The sequence below is a fragment of the Capsella rubella genome, unplaced genomic scaffold (assembly GCF_000375325.1).
Source record: "Capsella rubella cultivar Monte Gargano unplaced genomic scaffold, Caprub1_0 scaffold_7, whole genome shotgun sequence".
Taxonomy (NCBI): Eukaryota; Viridiplantae; Streptophyta; class Magnoliopsida; order Brassicales; family Brassicaceae; genus Capsella; species Capsella rubella.
Window position 1 is genome coordinate 6,867,057 of NW_006238917.1, and position 18,478 is coordinate 6,885,534.

General features: G+C 37.9%; 3 protein-coding genes across 8 annotated transcripts; 2 read left to right on the forward strand and 1 right to left on the reverse strand.

Moving 5' to 3' along the window:
- The first annotated feature begins 1,668 nt into the window (after positions 1-1,668).
- Positions 1,669-3,628, forward strand: LOC17878354 (molybdenum cofactor sulfurase). Its single transcript, XM_006283290.2, has one exon. It carries the CDS (start codon positions 1,699-1,701, stop codon positions 3,391-3,393), a length of 1,695 nt encoding a protein of 564 aa, XP_006283352.2. The 5' UTR covers positions 1,669-1,698; the 3' UTR covers positions 3,394-3,628.
- A 239-nt stretch (positions 3,629-3,867) lies between these two features.
- On the forward strand, positions 3,868-15,352 carry LOC17878951 (separase). 5 transcript variants are annotated; one of them, XM_023778213.1, is made up of 28 exons: positions 3,868-4,640; positions 4,767-4,947; positions 5,043-5,150; positions 5,358-5,492; positions 5,586-6,049; positions 6,398-6,503; positions 6,616-6,741; positions 6,901-7,194; positions 7,263-7,379; positions 7,512-7,733; positions 7,813-7,926; positions 8,044-8,178; positions 8,289-8,648; positions 8,736-8,825; positions 8,940-9,203; positions 9,283-9,406; positions 9,506-10,255; positions 10,634-10,865; positions 11,101-11,203; positions 11,302-11,508; positions 11,640-11,695; positions 11,782-12,011; positions 12,083-12,323; positions 12,471-12,882; positions 13,137-13,376; positions 13,457-13,544; positions 13,652-14,217; positions 15,103-15,352. In XM_023778213.1, the coding sequence occupies exons 1-27, from the start codon at positions 4,021-4,023 to the stop codon at positions 14,212-14,214; spliced, it is 6,582 nt and encodes a 2,193-aa protein (XP_023633981.1). In that variant the 5' UTR covers positions 3,868-4,020; the 3' UTR covers positions 14,215-14,217; positions 15,103-15,352. The 5 variants fall into 5 exon arrangements, with proteins under 5 accessions (XP_023633981.1, XP_023633980.1, XP_023633982.1 ...); XM_023778212.1 differs by lacking the exon at positions 15,103-15,352 and having other exon boundaries at positions 13,652-14,444; XM_023778214.1 differs by lacking the exon at positions 15,103-15,352 and having other exon boundaries at positions 12,092-12,323; positions 13,652-14,444.
- On the reverse strand, positions 14,391-17,823 carry LOC17878501 (ubiquitin carboxyl-terminal hydrolase MINDY-1). 2 transcript variants are annotated; one of them, XM_006283546.2, is made up of 14 exons: positions 17,475-17,823; positions 17,198-17,298; positions 17,026-17,108; positions 16,854-16,941; positions 16,658-16,760; positions 16,419-16,583; positions 16,280-16,334; positions 16,115-16,196; positions 15,896-15,976; positions 15,689-15,793; positions 15,562-15,605; positions 15,359-15,422; positions 14,650-14,725; positions 14,391-14,549 (listed from the first exon to the last, which is right to left on the reverse strand). In XM_006283546.2, the coding sequence occupies exons 1-14, from the start codon at positions 17,692-17,694 to the stop codon at positions 14,494-14,496; spliced, it is 1,323 nt and encodes a 440-aa protein (XP_006283608.2). In that variant the 5' UTR covers positions 17,695-17,823; the 3' UTR covers positions 14,391-14,493. The 2 variants fall into 2 exon arrangements, with proteins under 2 accessions (XP_006283608.2, XP_023633984.1); XM_023778216.1 differs by having other exon boundaries at positions 14,624-14,725.
- Between the last annotated feature and the right edge of the window lie 655 nt (positions 17,824-18,478).

Consider the following 18,478-nt stretch of genomic DNA (forward strand, 5'->3'; position numbering starts at 1 on the left):
GGATTGTAATAACGCCAAGAAAACTATAAACTTGTGATTTGGTTCGTTGAAAATGAAAGTTTCCACTAGCAATTGTTCCTCGGTTTCCTTTTTCACTTTTTGTTATTTTTAACATATATATTTTCTTAAAAGATATAGAGTAGTACTTTTTAATCTCTCCACATAATTTTGTCTCGTGATTCTTAGTTGCAAAGTCTCCATACATATACACAATATGCATGCATACACATGGCTGACCAAAGAAAAAAAATGCATATATGTCTTTAAAATTTCCAATATTTTCTTATCCGAATCAACAAGTTGTTTTTTTTTTTTTTTTTAGTTAAGCAACGTTCAATATATACTTCAGTGGTAGAATCTGACAGTAGATTGAGAATTTCACGAACTTACCTTATTATTATGCGACCATACATCTTAATACATGATGTGACATGTTTTGTTTTCTTTTAATAGATGTGCCATATTTCTTTGATATAATGCAATGCATTATGAAAAATTATATTAATTAAGGTCCAAATGGAGATACAAACACACACCAAACACAACCACACCTAGTTTACAAGTTTGTTATTATCTTTTCTTAACTAAATAAACACTATACCACAAACCACACTAGCTAGTTTACAAGTGTTTAGTTATCTTTTCTACAACTAATCAAACACTATATAAAAAAGGCAATTTGACATTGACACTCCCATGTAGTGGAGTCAGGAGTGGATGATATATGTATGGACACGTATATTATGCATAAAACGCACACACATACAAATCTATGTTTGACTGTGATGAGTGTAAAGTGTTGTAATGTAAACACACGAGATGATGAACAAAGTAGACGCAAAGAAGATACTATACTATATTGACCAAGTCCAACCGCGTCGCCCTCGAGGTTCTACTTCTACCTACGTGCATGAAATGATGAAAATGCCATCCACTTTCTTGTTTTGCATTATAAAAGATTTCTACAATACAATTTTAAACCTAATATTTAGCAATGAGGAAGAAAACACATTATAAAATCTTATTTTCAATTAAGAAATCTCTTATTGCACAAGTGAGTTATTAGAAATTTAGAATCCTTAACAAAAAAAGACGAAGAAAAGAATATACTATAGTCCTTGGACCCCATTTCATGGATATGATTTTAGTGGTCATTGGTCAATAAACATCTGGCCAACATTTTAAATTCATAAACTTATAAAAGTTCTTGATTGCTTATTCGTTTTTTCTTTACCAACATACGTTACAATTGTCATTACTTGGACTAATCAAATCGAAATACTAATATATAAGCCAATAAGTCAATAACGCTATAGAGAAGTCAACTCTGTTCAACCTTCAACGTGAGCATATACTTACCTAACAGCTTATAATATTCTTTCTATACATTATTGTCATTTATTTTAATAATTGACTATACTATTCATCAACGAACTTGGAAGTGTTGAAATTGGTTAAGCTATTGAAGACAAACACATATTTTTTTTGGTTAGACTACGACAGAAGATTAATTTTCTAAAGACCCAAATTGTCACTTTTTTTTTTTGGTTTTGTAATCTCATTGACTTCAACGTTCTCTCAAGTCACTCCCTCTTTTCTCCAGACAAAAAAACAGAGGAACAGGGAGGGAGAGAGAGAGAGAGAGAGAGAGAGAGAGAGAGAGAGAGAGAGAGAGAGAGAGAGAGAGAGAAAAGAAAGATGAATTCACACTTCATACAAGAAGCTTCAGAAGCTTGCTTCAATGGCTGCTGTGCATCACCATTCTCATCTCATTCAGTATCTGAGAAACCAGAAGAGCTAGAGTTCTCAGTTATCACAACAGGAGCTTCGTTTCTAACTCGAGACAAGAAATTCACGAGCCAAGAATCTCTTCCTCGTCTCCGTGCATCTTTCTACGATCTCGTCACAGCTTTTCCAGATTACTTGCAGACGAATCAAGCAGATCATCTCCGATCTACAGATTACCAAAACCTCTCGTCCTCTCCTCACGTGTTTGGTCAACAACAACCTTTGTTCTCTTACTCCCAGTTTCGACAAATCTCGGAATTAGAATCCAATTTGAATCCCCCTTTCCTTACCTTGTATTGCAAGCAAGTGAGCTCCGGTAAAGAACTGATATCGTTCTCGAGCGAAGAAGAAACTCAGTTTCAGTCTAGGATGAGGAGAAGAATCACTGGTTTTATGAATCTTGACGAATCCGAATATCACATGATTCTAACTCAAGACCGCTCCTCTGCTTTCAAGATTGTAGCAGAACTCTACTCTTTCAAAACAAACCCGAATCTTCTCACAGTATACAACTACGAAGACGAAGCAGTTGAAGAAATGATAAGAATCTCAGAGAAAAAGGGTGTCAAGCCTGAATCGGCAGAGTTTTTGTGGCCTAGCACTGAGATTCACTCGGAGAAACTGAAGAGGAGAATCACGAGAAGTAAGAGAAGAGGGAAAAAAACAGGGCTGTTTGTGTTTCCACTTCAATCTCTAGTCACAGGAGCTTCGTATTCGTACTCATGGTTGAGTTTAGCTCACGAAAACGAATGGCATGTGTTGCTAGACACCTCTGCTTTAAGTTCTAAAGACATGGAGACTTTAGGGCTTTCTCTGTTCCAACCAGATTTCCTCATCTGTTCTTTTACAGAGGTTTTAGGTCAAGACAATCCGTCTGGTTTCAGTTGCTTGTTCGTAAAGAAATCTAGCTCTCCAGCTTTGTCGGAAGAACCGACGAACCCGGCGAATGTCACGGCAGTAAAGGCAGAACCAGCCTGGAAATGGAAAACAGAGTATCCAGAAGATAATGACGAAATCACCCCTGTGGACCACGAGGACCACAAGGCGGCTTCTACTTCTGGCTCTGCGATAGTTGAAATCGAATCATCATCAGTTGAAATAGAGGAGGATAAAGCAATGATTGAGTTTCGTGGATTAGATGACGCAGATTCTTTGGGACTGATACTAATCAGTAGAAGGTCAAAGTCGTTGACTTTATGGCTTATACGAGCCTTGATGACACTGCAACATCCAGGCACTCATCAAAAAGAGATGCCCTTGGTCAAAATCTACGGACCAAAGACGAAACTGAGCCGAGGACCGTCCATTTCGTTCAACATTTTCGACTGGCAAGGCGAAAAGGTCGATCCTTTGATGGTGGAGAGGCTCGCTGAGAGGGAAAAGATCGGTTTGCGATGTGCGTATTTGCACAAGATTAGGATTGGTAACAAGAGGAGAAGCGAAGAAGCAATGAGTTTGAGATTGTCGGTGGTGAGTGTTAGTTTAGGGTTTATGACGAACTTTGAGGATGTTTTTAAGGTTTGGGAGTTTGTGTCGAGGTTCCTAGATGCTGATTTTGTTGAGAAAGAGAAGTGGAGAAAGAAAGCTCTTGACAAACACAAATGATTTGCGTTAATCTGGGGGCATAATCTTAATCCGCATGGTTCAATTTTACAATTATGGTTGAACATTCTCGGATTTGGATTCGGTTTAGTTTTACGTTGTGTGGTTCGATTTTAGGCAGTAGCTAGATTTTTTCTTTGGGTTGGTTTAGTTTGTTTCGTTTTGGTGGGTTATTCAACTTGGTTTCGGTTTGGTTTAACAAAAACCAAAATCAAACGCACATATACTGTATATTTTTTTATTTTTCATGAAGATTGCCCCCAAAAAACCTCCTGAAACAAAAAGGCCTAGTGAAGAGTGGGCTTTAAAGCCCATTGGAAACCACGAGGGTTTAAAAGCGTTTAGGGTTCTAATTTATAAACTTGAACTATGAAAACATTTTTTTTTTTAAATTACACAAAACGGTTTAAAATTCTGATAATTTTCAATTTCAGATGAATCAACTGAATTCTTCTTCAATACGATTCTGCTAATGGTAAGCTCAAGTGTGAATCGACGACGAATGAGATTTTTGAAATTATAAAGACAGAGAGTGAGAGACTATAGTGTAGTAGTTTCCCGTAGTAAGACCTAGAGAATGAGCATCTTCAATTAGCGGGAATTCTAAAAATTTCACAACATTCGAAATCAATGGCGTCCGCTGAAGACCTCCGTCTTCTCTCTCTCATCGACTCCTCCGACGCCGGCGCCGACGTCTTCTCCTCTTTCTCCGATTACCTTAAACCTTTCTCTACTCTATCAACTTCCCGGAGAAAACAAGACCGAGCAACCGCCGTTCGAGCCCTAGCTAAGCAATTCCTTCCTTTCCTCAACAAATCGATTTCGCTGTTGCCGAAGCGCCTCTCCGTCGCGAAATCTGACAAGGGAGCTCGTGAATCTGCCTTGGGTTTGTTCCGTGTTTATGAGCTTTGCTTGGATTGCTTAGAATTGGTCTCCGCGCAGTTAGATTGTAAGCCTCATACCGTTCAATCTCAGTGGCTGCGGATGGTTTACTGTCTCGATGCTTGGGGTTTGTATGAGAATGTATATACCGAAGCGTTTAAGGTTCTGGAGAAGCTAAGAGGCTCTGAGAGCAAATCCCGGAAGTGCCGGCTGTTGCCGGAGGTTCAGGATGGTGAGGCGGAGCTGGCTTTGGTTGTCGTAGATGCGGTGGCAACCATCATTAGGGCTGTGGCAATGGGTCAGCAATTCGATGATAAGCGGTATAGAAAAGTCCTTCTTTTGCTTGAGGAGGTTAGAGCCTGGTTTAGGTCAGTGTGGGTTTATTAAACTTTTTCATTTTTTGATTATTAGATCAATGCTGCTTCCATTTTGAAGTGAAAAATTCAATTTTTCTTTCAAGAGATATCACAGCCTGAAATTTTGGTACTCTGTAGGGTCTTAGATGCTAAGGCGTGTGAAAAGTTGCACAGAGGGATCGTGGCGAATATGGGTAAATGTGCTATTTCCTTGGTTAAAGAAGCTGAGCGTTTCAATGAGGACTTGGTGCTGTCTTTCTGCGAATTGACTGTGAAAGAACACAATAAATCTGCATTGTCAAAAGATTGGATTTATAAGGTCACTTTTGTTCTTTGATGTCTTTCCTTCTTGCTGATGCATTTCTTTTACATGCTGTCATCTAATATATAATTGAATCCATACGCCGTGTCCAGTTTGCTCGCGAGGTGCTTTCTGTTCTTTTCGGATTTAAGGATAGAAAAATGTCAGTGACCATTGACATATCAATGGCTGTGTTGCACAGCTTAACTTGCCAATTTGAGGTTTGCACAAATTCCTTGCATCTTAATTATCTATTGTCTTGTTTACATGAGCAACTATTTCCACCACAAAATTTGCCATATATTCTGGTGTCACCTGTTCTGCTCCTTTATCTGTTGCTAGATTGGTTGACTTTAGGTTTCTGCTGGTTTCTCAATTGATGTTCAACCGCAAACTTGCAATGCCTTATAACACTGCTCCTCTTTCAGGATGAAAGTAATGAGAATTTGATGGACTTTTTTGACCTAGTCGCTTATTGCGCTCACAAGTTTCGAGCAGCAGGAGACATGTACTGTGCAAAAGTTTCAAAGAACCTAAATGAGATGGCAGCTATTTTCTTAGAGGTATTTTTACTCTCCTTGGCATGTAAACTTGCCTTAACTTTTTCATGAAGTATCTTGGTGTTTGAGTTAAATAATAGATTGACTGCTTGGCAGGCAGTACCCCAACTTAATCTGGTTCTTAGACTGTATTCGACTGGGCTGTCCATTACTGTTTGCAATTCCAAGCTCCAAGAAAGTAAGGCTAAAGATGCAACAGATGATTGGAAGATTCAAGCTTTGTTTGATGATGATGCTAGATGGAAAAGCTTAGTATCTTTACTCGGCATGGTTGCTAGTTACTCAGGTGATGTGGGCAATCAGACTGGTTTGTCATTGATTGGTGGGCATAAGAACTACAACAATAAAAGACATGATAGCTGTATAGAAAGGAACGAGAAGACTTGTTGGCCACAATACTTAGATGCCTTGAGATTCTTGTGCCAACCGCTTGCAGATTTGATATATTCATTGAAAAGAAAAATTGTGTTGGAGACAGAAATGCCCTATGCTTCTGCTCATCTAACGACTATTCACGATGCCTTTCTCCAATTTTGTGATGGCTGTCTCTTCCTTCAAAGGTAAGGTGCTCATTATCTGTCCCTTATGCTATATTCTGTAGAGTCAGAGTTGTGCTCTTCATCAGAAGATTTTTTTTGCTTATCACATAGTGAACATAACTAAATATATTTGGGAGGATTTCAGAAGATAATTCTTAAGTTGTAGGTTTTATGTAATTTTCAATGCATCATTTGCTACCAGTTTTTTAATATAAACTTTATTTACTTATTAATCACAGTAATATGCAAATCATTGGCAGGTTAGATGATGTGATGTCTAAATATTCAGTGCACTTAGAAAGTGGAAACTATATCAATTCTTTTGTGGGTTGAATGCATTTTCTCACATCTCTTGTGTCCACTTCTTAGATGCACGTCTGACAAGGGAAATAGAGAACCTGACAATAACAAAGCTTTGTTAAACGTGGCTTTGGGTGCTTTCATTGTCTCATTGAGAACCCAGCTTAAATTGGAGGTTTGGTATTTATGTGCAGTGAATACAAATCAATGGAAATTTTTTGTTCAATTTCCTGAACACGCGATCGCTCATAAATCTAATATAGTAAACCGAACATCTTCCTTTTCAGATCAGTGCCCATCTAGTTGAAGATGTAATTGCTAGTCCATGGATCCGATCTCAAGAACTCAAGTATCTATTTGCGGCGCTTTACAATGTTGGTATCGTTTTGTACCGAAATAAGGAGCTAAATAAGGTGGAGTACATGTATTTTGGCGTCTTATAGAATTTCTTTGCAAACAAGACTAGAAAAACAAATTCTGATTCTGCTTTACTTGTGTAGACCCATGCATCTATTTTCTTCGTCTTCTTTTCCTCATAGTACATTTTAGAGAGTAAGTTTTCTACTTTGCAGGCGTGTGAGGCGCTCAAGCTGTGTTCCAAGGCATCATGGAGATGTGTTGAACTACATTGTCAGATGTTTGTAAATCAGTCTAGTTCATCTGATAATGACTTGTCACACGATGCCATTTTGGATTTTGTGGGCGAAGCATGTAGCAGAAGTGCATTCTACCTGGATATACTTCAGCAATGTAGCAGATGTAAGATTAGACAGAGTATTGTTCATGTTCTAGAAAATTGGTTGTCAGCTGAACATCTGATTAGAAGGTTACCAGGCCCTGCGGCAATTGTGAAGCAGTGGGTTAAGGTAAATTTTTGATGAAGTGCCTTTTTTTTTTTTTGAAATACAAGTATCTGAGTTTGTGCTACCAACAGATAGAACGGGAATGTCACTCGGATCTGGATGCAACTGATTCTTTTACAACTTTGTACGCATTGTTATTATCTTCTCCAAAAAAGTCGAAACGTGGTATCGGAAAAATCCTCGAGCAGGTTTGGGATCCTAACAACCTTTCAGTTAATGTTTGAATAAAAGTTTGCTCAGGTTCTAACTTGAAAAGGCATGCTACTACAGACCCCCTTTGATTTTTATTGGTGAATGTACTTTTCTGTAAATACTTGCAGGAGCTTCTTGCCTATGAAATAATGTTTTCAGTAAGGTCAAATCTAGGTCAAGAAATGCAAATAAATATAGCAGATATCCTTTTGAACGATGTTTATGTCACTGAGGATATGCATACAGAGAGAGCAAGAATCTTAATATGGAAAGCACGAATGACGAGGACATCTGGAACTGAACATCTGACTGAGTGCATTTCTTTTCTGTCAGAAGCAATCTCTATATTGGTATATGTCTTACGAACTTCAGAATTAATATCTCATTAGTTGCTTGTATATTTTGTGACGAATTTCGTATGAATGAAAGCAAGGTGAGGTACATCATGGGCCAAGTAAAGAGGGTACTCCATCTTCTCACATGTTACCTATCGCGTATTGCTTGAGAGCTTTTTGTACCCAGGAAGCTGAGCCAAGCTCGAAGGTGCAAATGTGTATTGCATGCTTCTAATCATTTACATTTTATCTTTCAGCAGGTGAATTGTGTTTCACTGTTTAATTTATCTTTCTTGAAACATTTTGCTTTGGCTCTTTTGTGCAGAAAGTCTTTCAAGATATTAGCACGTCGTTAAATCTCTGGCTGAGGAATCTTAGCCTAGGTGATAATGGCGACAGTCTACCAACAGAGAACATAATTCCGTTACTGTATAATATGATTGATTTGATGTCAGTCAAGGTAACTTTTATTTCCTGTTATCTAGCTGCACTATGTTTTTTTGAGTGGCATACTTTATAGTGCGTGCTTCATAGCTATCTGGCCCTTGATACTTTTTTTTCCTTGTCCAGGGATGTACAGAGCTCCATCATCATATATACCAGCTGATTTTCAGAGTGTTTAAGTGGAAGAATGTCAAATTGGAGGTCTGCCTTGCAATGCTGTGGGAATGTAGAAGGCTTAGTCATGCCTTATGCCTTTCTCCCATAAGTGATACCTTTATCCGGACCTTATCAGAGAATTCTGGTGACAAATCTACGCGTATTGATTTCTGGATAGATTGCTTGAAAGATTCAAAAGCAAAGTTAATTGGGTTCCAGCAGAACTTCCATGATAATTTCTTGCAAGCCTCCAATAAAGAAGAAGGTCCCTTTCAATCAGACATCACAATAGATGATATTAAAGATGCAGCGTCAGAACTCATTTCAAGTGTAAGAAATTTAACTCATGCAGAGTTTTGTCCTCTCAAAACAATATATATGGAGATCTCCAAATTTTGCTAATGACTGTCATTGCAGGCTTCACTCTCTGGTAATTCATCTTTTGTAGCTGCATATCTCTATTATGATCTCTGTGAAAGGCTCATATCATTTGGCAAACATTCTGAGGTAACATAGTTATACATATATTGCATCTATTTCCACAAAAGTTTGATTGTGAATTACTACCAGTTTCATTGTTATATATCTCTTGAGTTGATGGCCAACCATTTTCTTTTACAGGCTCTTTCATATGCAAAAGAATCCTATAGGATACGGACCCTTATATTTAAAGAAAAATTTAATTATACAGCTGAGAAGCAGCTCGAAAAACACAATGACGCTGGGAAAATATCAGAGATACGAACTTTTGGTATAAAAAAATTCCAAGTCTACAGATGGTTAGCAACTGATTTTTGGCCATGTGGAAATTTTCTCTGGGACATCAATCACTGCTACCTAAGTCCTTGGAGTGTACTCCAATGTTATTTGGAAAGCACCCTTCAGGTTCTGGTTCTGTTCAGACTTTCTAGTCTAGCCAGGTTCCATCAGTTCTCTGGTTCTCAATTTGGTGTCAAATGTGCAGGTTGGAATTCTTAATGAGCTAATAGGGAATGGACTGGAGGCAGAAACTATTTTATCATGGGGAAAAGCCATTTCATGCTCGCAAAGTTTATTTCCTTTTGTAGTTGCATTTTCTTCTGCCTTAGGTATGAAACTACTCCTTTATTTAACGTTAGTATTATCTTGTAGGTTTCCTTATTCCTTTTGTTAATAAGCGACTTGATTTGTTTTCTTAATTCCACAAGGAAATCTTTACCACAAAAAGCAGTGTCTGGATCTGGCAGAAAAGGAACTCCAGTATGCAAAAGAGATATTAATTGCTAATCAGCGTGATTTTTCCTGCGTAAAGTGCAATCTAAAGTTGGAAGTTACATTGGATAAACAACTTGGAGACATATCTCAGAAAAAAATTGATAGAGTTTCCCAGACCGATGGATTCTTGCATGCTGAAAGCTTCTTTAGTACTGCCCTTGGAAAAATTTGTTGCTCAGCATGGAAAAGCTGCATCAGATCACATGAGGAGGATATTGCTGTGGAAATAGTGATTGATAGAACCGGAGGGGAAGTTTTAGGACATAAACCAAGTAAAACAAAACTCAGTATAAAAGAGCCAACAGGAAACAGAGGCTCCAGGAGGGGTCGAAGAGCTAACCAAGCTTGTTTGTCTAAAGACCAGGATTTGATATCTGAGCCAACTTTAAGGTTGACTCGATCTATGCGTCACTCAGTCAAAGAGCAATGCCAAAACCGTTCTAATGTGCCTGAAATTGTGTCAAAGAAGCCTAAGTTCTGCAGTAGATCTGATGGTTCTAGGGATGAAAGAGTGTTGTTGGACACAAGAAATGCAGTCCCTGGCTTTTGCATTTGCTACAAAGAAAAATGTTTACAATGCCTCTCTGAAGAAGTAACAGAGACTGGGTCGCTCAACAGTTTAGTAAGTTTGAAATGGGAATTCTGCCATAGGAAGCTAGCGTCCTCAATACTTGTTAGCCTTGGTATGCTCTATTTCCTTATGCATCTGCTCACTCAAACGCGCATGCATTCATATGAAGTTGGCCTTTTTGAAATTTTCCTGTTGAAACAATCTAATAGCATAATTAGATGAGAACTGAGATCCAGTAACCATTAAACTCATCCATTGTTGATATAAAGTAATGGGTATGGAAACCTTGAGTGAGTTTCGAGGCCTAATGAGTTTGATCTTATTCTCCATTTCCATGTTTTTTTCTTTTCTCATGTGAATTATGAAATTGTGCGGGCTATTCATTTTTTCATTCTCCTTAAAACACCCACACATGGTATATTAACGTCTTACATACGAACTTTTGCTAGAAGATGAGTATCTCTGCTTACAGTTTAGTTTTCCAATTCAGGAAAATGTTTGGCAGACTCTGGTAGAGTTCATCTAGCTCATGAGGCTTTACTGCATAGTATCTCTGTTTTATTAAAAAGTAACTGGTCCAGCCACAACCAGCCTTCTGTCAGTCAGCTACTGGAGTTTATTAGGAATGAAGTTGCAAGAGATGTATTTGCTGTTGATCGTGCAATAATACTATACAACTTGAGCTGGTTGAATTTACGGAATTACCACTGCAGGGAGAGTAGGTATGTGAGACGTATATCAGTTATATAACACTTGTCTATTATTGCCAGAATTGAGCTTTTGTCCACTCTGATGCAAAATATATGCCATGTGTATGCTAAATTGATCTAGTATACTCTTATGAACAGTTATCATCCTTAGCCTCTTGAGTTTTACCTTTAACAGGTCTATTTGCTGTGATCTGTTTCGTCTTTCATAAAACTGGTGTCATGTTAATGTGACTTTTACCTTTAACAGGTCTATTTGCTGTGATCTGTTCCATATTCCTTTCACAAAACTGGTGTCATGGTTAATGCTAGCATTTGTACTCAGCAGAGAGGTTCCCGTATTATTTCAAAAGGTACAAGCTTGGGTTGTTCACCGGTAACGTGCCTTCCCTATTTTGTTTCAATCTTAATTATTATTGTTTGGTATAAAAATGTTTTTTGTTCCCGATAGGTTTCAAGATTGCTTGCCTCTTTATATCTGCTTTCTTCCTCGAGTGCTGAATTCTCATTTGAATATGACGGAAATGAGCTGTCCGCAAGTCATTGGGTCTCATTTTTCCATCAAGCCTCGCTTGGTACCCATATCAGCTACCATTTCATTTCAAATTTGAGCCGAAAACACAAATCACGGTGCTTCTCCGATAAAGAGGTAACTGAGGTAGGTTGAGTAGGTTTTTCAGCTTCTGAAATTCTGGATTAACCTTGGTTTATTGATAATATTTTGATGTGTTTATTGCTATTTTTTCAAAGTTGGTGTTTCATCTTCTATCTGACAGCTTTTATTTTCAGTGCACAGACGCCACTTGCTCGAGTTGCATGGTTCCTGCGGATTTGGACTTACCCAGGTATGAGATAAATTAACTTAAGCAAATCAGACAGGCTTTATTATTTTCTGTTGGTTGACTCTATTTTTCCTTACTCTCCATTGTAGGCTTGCTCCTGAGCGTACTGAAGATCTTGTACAATTCGCTAAAGAATTTTTCATCAATCTTCCAAACTCAACAATCATCTGCATTAGTTTGCTAGGAGGTGCATTAAACCTATTATTGCAGGAGCTACTGCATGTTCGTTCACCTGTTTGTGCATGGGTGCTCATATCACGCCTAAACCCAGAAAGCCAACCGGTTGCCACACTTCTACCTGTAGATTCAGTTCTAGAAGGTAATATTAACTGCATGCTGGTTGATCAATGGTGTTTATTCTTTGTACTCATGATTTTATTGATTCACTAGACATGTCAGATGACAGTGCAAATCGTAGCTCTACGGAAGCAACTCAAGTCAAGAGTTTAAAAGGGCCCTGGCTTTGTCCATGGGGTGCCACCGTGGTTGATAAGGTAGCTCCATCATTTAAATCAATATTGGAGGAAAGCTACGCATCTTCTTCTACTCCAGAAGAAGACACAAAAGAGAGTAGATGCATTTGGTGGAAAAAGAGAAAGAAACTTGATCATCGCCTGGGAATATTCCTAAGGTATGATGGCTCTCTTTCTATAACACGTGCATTTATATATGTCTAATTTACAGTCATAGGACTGTGTCTGATCCATTTTCTGAATTGACAACTTGGTACGGGTCTGTGTGTTTGTAAACAACTTATATAACCATCCTTTTGTTCTAGGAATCTAGAAGCTTCCTGGCTGGGTCCCTGGAGGTGTCTGCTTCTTGGAGAATGGTCGAACTACAAATTGCCTGACTTAGTGCAGAAAAAGCTGGTAAATGATCTCAGGTCCAAGTGCAAAATGGAAGTAAATGAGATGCTTTTGAAGGTTATTCTTGGAGGTGGGACGGAAAATTATAAAGGAGAAGCATGTGTTGCTCAGCTTTCTTTAAGAAATGGTTGCTATGTAGGTAGAGGGGGATATCTTTATGAAGAAGAGAGCTGTAAAACTCCTACTGCTGCGTCTAATATATCTGAAAGTAGGCATGAATTGGCCTTAAAACTGATACATGATGCAGTAACCAAACTTGGGCAACAAGACGAACATGAAAACAGAGAACCTATCATTCTTGTGTTAGATCCTGAGGTTCAGGTTCGTCAATTATATCCTTCTCACTTCCCTGCACATGTATTAGAAAGTTTACTGTCAGAGAAGTTCTGCTTGGTTTATCTATTGTGATTTTCGGATGAAAAACTTAGATCTTGCCCGTAAAGACTGCTGTTAATTCTTGCATGAGAAAAAATATTCGGTTCGATGAATATAATTTTTTTAAGCTATTGGTTTTCAGGTTGATAAGATGTTTAAGTTGTTGATGCAAATTTAACTAACTTGCTGATTTTGATTAGATGCTTCCTTGGGAGAATATTCCGATACTAAGGAAACAGGAGGTGTACCGCATGCCTTCTGTAGGTTGCATATCTGCTGTACTAGAGAAGCGCAGTCTCCAAGGAGAGCCGGAAAGATCTCATGTTGCTTCCTTCCCTCTTATTGATCCGCTAGATTCATTTTACTTGTTAAATCCTGGTGGTGATCTCACAGATACACAAGACAAGTTTGAGAGTTGGTTCAGAGATCAAAACTTTAAGGTGATATACAAGAGCATACTTATACTAAACCTTATTGTGATGCTTTGTTTTCAAACTTTCTTGGTTGTGTATACTTTCAGGGGAAAGCTGGATCAGAACCAAGTGCTATAGAGTTGACAGAAGCATTAAAAAATCATGATCTCTTTCTTTACTTTGGTCATGGAAGTGGTATGATTCCTCTAGCACTTCTAAACTTTTTAATCGCCATCTTTGATGCAATCTTCGTTTACTTGAGATTGATTCTAAAAGATCCTCTGCTTTGTATGAAACGGCAGGAGCACAGTATATACCTAAGCGTGAAATAGAGAGGCTAGAGAACTGTTCAGCAACTTTCTTAATGGGGTGCAGTAGTGGTTCACTATGGCTAAAAGGCTGTTACATCCCAGAAGGCATACCACTCTCTTACCTCCTAGGTGGATCTCCAGCCATTGTGGCAACTCTATGGGACGTAACAGACCGAGACATTGATCGGTTTGGGAAAGCGTTGTTGGAAGCATGGTTGCAAGAGAGGTCAGATTCTTCGGCAGAGGGTGGTTGTAGCCAGTGTGAGTCACTAGCTAATGAACTTGCAGCTATGAATCTTAAAGGAAACAACACCACCAAGAGGTCAAGGAAACCGTCTTCGCGGAACAAGCCAGTTCAATCAAATGTCGATGGGTCAGGGAAGATTGAGTGCAACCACAAGCAGAGACGCAAAATAGGTTCATTCATAGCTGCAGCTCGAGACGCGTGCACCTTGCAGCACTTGATTGGGGCTGCACCGGTCTGTTATGGTGTACCAACTGGTATCACAAGGAAAAAAGGAATTGATGCTCTTCTTCCTACTTCATCTTGTTAGTTGGTTAGTCCATTCTCAACTTGGAATACTCATTGTTTGGTCATATAACAATTTTGAGGGATATATATATATATATATATATTTAGGAGTTAGGACTTATGACAACACAAGAGAAGAGAAAAGAAAAGGACATACATTCATCCCTTCTTTATATAACAAAATTGTAAAAAATCACATGGTGCAGTCTCTTCAAATTTGATGTTATAAAAGTGTTAGTTATATCATGTTTACAGAAATAGAATTTTATTTTCAATCTTTACAAGAGGGCATTTCAAACTGTTAACAGAACTGATTCCACCTCTCTCTGTGTTCCCACCTCACTTCTTGTGATTCCACTGTAAAAAAGTATTGTCAAACATACAAATAAAATGATTCTATTTCGATTGATTTGCATCTGTAAGACTGTAACATATGAATTGCGAAAGCGAAACAAACCATCAAAAAGCTCTCTGAGTTCTCGTATTGAAGAAGAAATGTGTTCTCTGAGTTCTCTGATGGTTATTACTGGTACCTGAATAGAAATATATCACACAATTTTTACACATCCCATGATTGGTATTTGGTAGTCATCCTTCAAACTGTCACTTAACTCATCACAGTTTCAGTTGTAAGAAAATGCACCATTTACTTAGATCTGGTGGTTTCAACTCGACTAAAGTATTATATACATGATCGTTCTTGTTTGATATTGCTGTCCCCTACACTACACGGGCTACACCCATGAGTAAATGGTATTGGGGAAGTTACTGTTTTCACCCTTTTTAAGCTATATTTCTGCCACACCTACTTGCTATATAATATGGTGTGGAGTGATTTGGTGAATGGTTACTTTTGAGGTAGCTCTTATGTAGTTTTTGGTGTTTTATCCGTTGTTTAAAAATTTGTTAGGTTTTGAAGAGGTCCTCGGTCATGTTTATGGGCAAACATAACAAAGGACAGGCAGAAGTGGGAAACAAAAGACAGATAAAATGGCATAAGGTTTCTCTCTTCTTATGTTTTGGGGAAAGCCATGACAATGTACTTGTACTTAAGAACTAAACAGAGTATATATGAGTTCTGTTTCTATATTTTCTCTGCACACTTTTACGACAGTTTTATACTGAGATATGATATCAGGACTTGCAAGCATTAAAATCACCTATACCTCTGATCCAGTCTCTCCAGCCCAGACTTGTCGCTGCAACTCCCACGCCATTTGAAGATCGGGACTGCCATTAGAAACATAAAAAAAAAGACAGTGAATCTTAAAAGTGTTAAAGATGTAGAAACAACAGGAAGACAATAGTCTAAACAGATTCAAATCTTAAGTCCTCAGAGGTTAGAAAGTATAAAGTAGGAGATACTTACTCAGTATTATCCATGTCTTCACTGTTGATTCCGCAGAAAACATTCTAAGAAAGACAAAAAACAAAGGATTAAAATTAGTAAAAGCCATGTTATTAAATTCCACATGTAAGGAAACAAAAGTACAAACCTCAGATTTTTTAATTGCGTGCTTTTGACCCCATTTTCGGTTTTCGCCACTGTCCCTCTTGAAGACCTTGAAGTTACCAGTAATGAAGACAGAATCGCCATTAATCTGAAAATTTTTACACCAAACCACAGCAATCAGGCTCGACTTTGGAAACAGGATAATCCATCTTCTCTTTACAAGGGTAACTATTAAATCATTCGCAAATACCTGGCTTAATCTCTCCCAAACCAAGTCTTGCTCCCCCAGATAGCCTTGATCAGTAACCAAAGTAAAGAGTTTATCGTCACGCTGCAAAATGAGAGCAAAAAGAAATTATCGAAATTAGAACTAACCTTCCAAGATATCTATGTATAAACTGTTGAAATCACTTTGAAACACACTTCCTGATTATTAACTCTACAGCTTTACAAATAAGTACTAAATAACCTTCAGCATGGTAGAGAAGTGATTGTTGCGGTAGAAAACACAAAGTTCATCTTCTTTAAGAGTATCTTCCAAGGTAAAGAGCCTACGGGAAATGATAATCAATAACTATTGAGATAAAACCAGTGTAGCCAATTACAGAAAATCTTAAACAATACAATCACGCACCCGTGCCAAGTTAATTGACTGGCATTATCTTTCAAGAATCCGTTGATCACTTCACCTGCAAATTCAACCATGCTGAAGTTATGAAATGTATGGACTTATCTTTATCCACAAAAGATATAATGCATGTGTATGAACTTACCGTCTTTTCGCGTGAGCCCATTTTCTCCTGAGGAATCAGACACAGCCTTTCTTTCGTTTGAGTCTCTGTGAGTATCAACACCAGACACTTCCCTATCAGATAATGTCAAGGCTTTAAACAACGCTTCTTCTTCTTCAATATCTCCCTTTCTCAATCTACCATTCTCTGCACACGCAGGTGGAGAGTCAGCAAAAGATACTGATTTCAAGCAATGTTGTGAACAGATCATTCTCCAGTACCTTTACTGTTTGGAGCCTTAACAGTCTGTGTATCCAAGGCAGTAAGCTCATTCAATAATGCATCGTACGATCTGCCTCCAATTGCAGTAGCGATTTCCACATCCTGAGAGGCAAGAAGCCGAGGAAAAGCAATCAATACTGAAACTTTTCCATTACTACCACGTACAAATTTACAAACTGAAGCCAAATGATGTACCTCGGGATCAACTAGCCATCCATGATACAAGGGAATGTCAAGTGAATCAAATATAGCTAGCTTAGGTGTAAACACAAAATCCTTAATGCTGCAAAAGCAAGTAAACATTATGATAGGAGATTACCACAAGTACCAAAAAGTTTTAACAATATAAACAAAAGGATTAACCAACCTCTTGAATTTTACATCGACAATTATTCCCTCTGCAAGGCCATCGACGAGCTCAAGATCAATGCACTCATCATAATCTTTCCTCTGGCGTGAGAAAACAAAAATTACAGTGGTCAGTACTCCTCATTCTTCAAGTCGTCAGGCTAATGAACAGAACAGGAAAAGAACATTACTTCAACCAGTACTTCACCCACACGATTCAGCAAAGTCTGTTCAGATACTTCAAAACAGTCAAGATCTAGAGTGATTTCGCCTCTCAAGATAAGAACATTACCTGTAAACAAAACAAACTCTGTAAACAGAACCACAGTAAAACAAACGAGCGGATCTAATTCTAATCCAAGCCATCGATTTCAAGATACGAAGAACCTACATTCCCAATATTGTTCCCTATTCTAAGTTCAAAAACCCTAGCGAGAGAGAGAGATAAATCAGAGAACGGTTACGTACAAATGGAGATGAGAGCACATGGTCCGTTCTCGTCTTGGAGAATGATACGCTTCGTCATTGAACGGTACTCGATCTCCTTCGTCTTGTAAAAGACAACTTTGGGAGATTCTTTCTTCTTCGCCGCCTCTTTCAGTTGCCATTCCTGATTAGTCTGCGTCGTCTCTTCGGCGGAAGAATCCGAGTCCGATTCCGAAGAAGGAGGAGAGTAATCGATCGCCATTAATTGAAGAAGAAGGTTCACGAAGATGATCACTCGAATCCGAGAAACTGATCGTTTGAGAGTGATCGTCGTCAAAATCGAAGAAGAAAACAATTTTCTCAAGAGAAATGAAATGTAATCCAAAGAAGCGAGAAAGTGAGAGAGAGAGAGCATGGGACTGGCTTTATATAGTGCATTGGGCGACGAGAAAAAAACAAGAAAAAAAATCTTGAAGGAAACAAACCGGAACTCAATCAAACCGTAATTACTGTGGTTTTCCTAAACCGAAATTGTTGTGACGGTTATTAAATCTAACCCGTATCTTTGTTTTTTTTTTCTCCGTATCTCTTGGGCTCATGAAGCGTATTCCATACTAACGTAACACTTATGTCAATGCTTATTGCTTATAGAGTTATAAGTTAAAACGATACGTATTTTAACTTTTTTTTTTTTTTTTTTGTATTTTTTGGTAAAAGGTTACGAGTAATTTAACTTGGTAGAGAATAAGAATTAATTAGGGGGAGTTATTCGGAAAATGATTTTTAAAGATTGTTAGAATCTAAGATTATTTTGTTATTGTTTTATGAATTCTTAAATTTTTAATAAAATTTTTTGTTATTGGTGTGTTGATTTTGTAATTTCATTTAAAATTCTTTGTTATTCAAAAAGTTGAGTACTTATTGATTTTACAATTCTATTAAACTCTAGTGTTATTGGGAATATGATTTCCTACATATTTGGTCATTAACAACAAGTTTCAAAATACTGCACTTAGCATAAGTATTTGTAAAATCTACCATATTAA